Here is a 3964-nt window from a genome sequence, read left to right as displayed (position 1 = left end):
TCCTTTCATAATCCGTTAATGTTTTGTTGGAATTTTTATGTTATTTATGAATTTCTTTTTTTAATCAATAATAATTTATAATCAATCTGCAGAATGTGCATCCTTTACCTAGTTCAACAGAACTATATTCTACTTTTCCAAAACTAACTTCCTTAAAATTTTACTTTCGAGAAAGTAAACTTCCTGAAAAGTAGGTTGATTTGAACCAAACGAGGTCTTAGATTTCAAAAGTTAAAATAAACTATAACAAAAGTTCTATATTTATTGATTTTGATTCATGAGTGCGGCTTTGAACCAGGTCTAAGTAAGTAAATCCCAATAAAATTGATGGTATAAATAATATTTTAAATATCATAAACAATATAAATAAAATATAAAATGATTAGCGTAATTTGGTGAAATTTATAGGTCAAATTTTCATGTGAACTAAACAAAGCATTTCAATCAGCGAGAGACGGTGAAAGAAATATAAATTATTACGAAAAGTGATATTCAATGTGCTACAAGATTGATTTTAAAATTGAGATGCCACAAAAAAAATTTTTTATTTTTTTTTGTCAACTCCATATATTAAAGTATGTATTCTGCCATTTTCTAAACAATGTAAAATATATGTATGCAATACTACAAATGTATAGTATGATTATGATGCATGTTATTTTACACATTTGCACTGTATACTCTATCAAATTTGAGAAAAGAAAGCAACAAACAAAAACCTCACACATCTGTCGTCTATTTGTTTTTAGCCCTCATATACTCACAGACTTAAAGCTGTGCAAAATGCTGAATAAAACTAACAACCAAGACCGCAAGAACCAAATAGCTTGGACCAACAGAGGTTGGGGTGGCTTCATTTGCACCATGATGGTGGTGATTATTCTGGCGATGACCCATAGCCCCAGCAGCATATAAAGGAACTACGGTTGCACCGTGGTCATTCCCAACATTACCATTACCTGAAGCCTCTCCACCGTGCGCGCCGCTTCCAGTTGAATGACCTCCTCCACCATGGCCACCGCCACCTCCCTTTCTGTCTACTGATACTACTCGCTTTATCCCTATTGAAACAGTTAGCTCTCCTGTCATCCCCTTATCTTCGCCAATTTTTTCATTTATAGCTTTTTGTTCCTGATGGAAGTCTGAAATTGTGGCGCCAAGTTAGATTATGCCCCTTTCAAAAGAGCACTAGTTCCACACGTACTGTTAGAGAAATAAATAACCAACACTTGTGGATTTTATTTTAAAAACTGAATTATTTTATTTTATTTTATTTTTGTTGCACACGCTGTTTCCACACTGCTTAAATAGTATTTAGATAAAATCCTTCCGACCCACTGTAAAAATTCCAAATTTGGATCTGAATCTTAATCTTATTGATAAAACTTAAATTATTCAATGTCCATAAAAAATGAGTTAGCAAATATTTTGAACCAACAAAAAGAAAATTATTTTAGTTAATAATTAATAATTATTTTGAACCAACAAAAAGAAAATTATTTTAGTTAATAATTAATAATTATATTACAAAGTACTATTGATAAACTGATATCAAACAAATCTAACATCATTAACCAATATAAAAATAAATCAATTCTCAAAATGATTTAATTTCTATAAAATAAAATTAGCTATACAAAAATTGAGGATTAGTAATATATATAATGTACAAAAATTTTGCTTTTTAAAAAATGTTTAAAATTTTGAACAACCAAAATTTAAATTTAAATGATTTAGTAAGATAGTGGATTATGCAAAATGAATGTTAAGGGTAAAAATTCTGATGTAAATGTTAAAATGAAAATTTTATAATAACTGATCAAAAAAGAAATAGATCAATATAATTAAAATTTTATTATACTTAAAAGGAAAAAGAAAAATTGAATTAAGCTAATTAAGTCAAAATTACAAAGAAAAAAGAATTAAAAGAAATATTAACCTAGCTATATATTTTGTTTTAAAAAAAAAAAATAGCTTTCAGTTGACTTGATCCAAACTGAATAAAATTTTTTTTTATCAAAAAAAAAAAAAAAAGAACCCAATTAATTATAAATCAATTTGATTCATTTTCCCTTAATCTTAACTTAATATTTGGATTAAATCAGCTTAATTATTAAGTTTCAATCGAATATAAAAATTTTAATTAATTTTTCTAGTAAAATTAAAACTTCCAAAAATCAAATTGAATTTTTCAAAAAAAAACAAAGGAAAAATCACATTGAACCAACCGGATGAATCCAATTCCATCGATTTTATCCAAACTGCCCCGCCCTAGGGGCACCCCACTGGCGCGCTAGCTAGTTGAGGAGAAAAAATGAAAGAGGAAAAGCAAAAGCTGCTTACAAGGCTAATTAAAGTCTATAGAAATGTCCTCTTCTTGAAGATTTGTCTAAAGTTGCTTTGTGGAACAGTGTTATTCAATCTTCACCGAAAGAGCAAAAGATTCTATCCCCACCTATAATTAATAAAACTGAAAACGACACCGAATAAATCCGGCTTACGAAGATAACAACCGATTTGGAAACACAAGTTTCTCAAACAAAAATTATCTTATTTTCTTGATATTTATATACTTCATTGTATGATTTTATTTCATTAACGGCTAATTGTGCAATCTTGCTCTGTCAAGCATTTGATCAAACTAATAGGTGATCTTGGGTCTTCTCAACTGTAAAAACTAGCTCAAGAGGTGAGGGATAACCCAACAATCTCTCCCTCACACATCGGGCCATGGGTCGGAGGAGCAACAACCCGTACTTTCCTGGAAATTGGGCTGAGATTGCAGTAACCTGGGCTTTAATACCAGAGATAGGTGATCTTGGGCCTTCTCAATCCCAAAAGTTAGCTCAAGAAGTGAGGCTTTTCCTCACACTTATAACTTTAATCACCAGCCTCTTCCACAACCGACATGGGATAACCCAACACAAACAGTTCACCAGCTGTTTTTTCTTTCTCCAGAAAATTAAATAATCTGATACTTAAAAAACTCAAATTCACTTGATTATAATCAATTCTAAAGCAACTGATGAACAAATTCACCTTGTTCATGTATTGAATCACAGTGTACTAAAGAGTTAAGAGGCTATTAAAGTTTCCAAGTTAAGACATAAAAGAAAGGAAAGGGAAAGTACCTGTAGCTGTGGAGGTATTTAGCAGTGGAAGTGCATGCAGAGGAGGAAGAAGAAGATGAAGCTGCAAGAATATTACCATTGTGGCAAAGAGGGAAAATTTGAATTTCTTGAACCCCATTTCATTTCCTTTTGTAAACCCACAAGAAGATATAAATAATAGGCTTGTATTCCTTTTATTCTGCATCAGTAGTGTAGTGATGAATTATGAGCGGGTTTCCCTTTGTTTTCTAAGAGAACATAGATTTCTCTCGTACATAGATTTTGGTTTCCAGAAAATGATGATGATGTTAAATAGGCAATAAAGTTGCTTTGCTTATGTTTGGATAGCAATTCAGGGAGAGAAGAAAATGTGGACTGAAAATAAAGAGGAAAAATTTTAAAGAATTTTTCGTCTCATATATGGGAAGTTCGAAAGCAAAATTAAAAAAAAAATGTGCCTTCTTGAGATTAAGGGTGTTATTTTAAGAGCTTACTTGCCTAGATCTAATAGATAGTCACGCTTATGAATTAAACCAATTAATATTTTTTAAAAAGTGTTGGAATTTATCTTTTTTTTTTTCTCAGTGTATGGTCAAAAATACCTTTATTTGAATAAAAAATTTTATTCTTATTGGTTTAGTATATGAGTGAAGCAATAAACTCGATTTAAGTAAAATTTTTCCATCATTTTATATTAATGGAGTTATCTACTTGGACACCTAGTATGACACGGTAATCCCTCTTTAATTCACAACTATACAAAATTGGAATGGGAATTAGAATTGAATTCCATTCTATCTATGGTCAAGGATGAATCAATAAAGCTTCTCATCACTCCCTGTGAGTGTATTTAG

At 30.5% G+C, this 3964-nt stretch overlaps 1 protein-coding gene across 1 annotated transcript; it reads right to left on the bottom strand.

Moving 5' to 3' along the window:
* Nucleotides 1–615: 615 nt before the first annotated feature.
* LOC105637303 (uncharacterized) lies at nt 616–3524 on the bottom strand. The gene is made up of 2 exons (XM_012220738.3): nt 3132–3524; nt 616–1142 (listed from the first exon to the last, which is right to left on the bottom strand). The coding sequence occupies exons 1-2, from the start codon at nt 3313–3315 to the stop codon at nt 769–771; spliced, it is 558 nt and encodes a 185-aa protein (XP_012076128.2). The 5' UTR covers nt 3316–3524; the 3' UTR covers nt 616–768.
* Nucleotides 3525–3964: the final 440 nt, after the last annotated feature.

The sequence above is a fragment of the Jatropha curcas genome, chromosome 1 (genome assembly GCF_041381405.1).
Source record: "Jatropha curcas cultivar XTBG-Jc1 chromosome 1, XTBG_Jcur_1.0, whole genome shotgun sequence".
NCBI classification, from domain to species: Eukaryota; Viridiplantae; Streptophyta; class Magnoliopsida; order Malpighiales; family Euphorbiaceae; genus Jatropha; species Jatropha curcas.
This window is presented reverse-complemented; position numbering and strand designations above follow the sequence as displayed.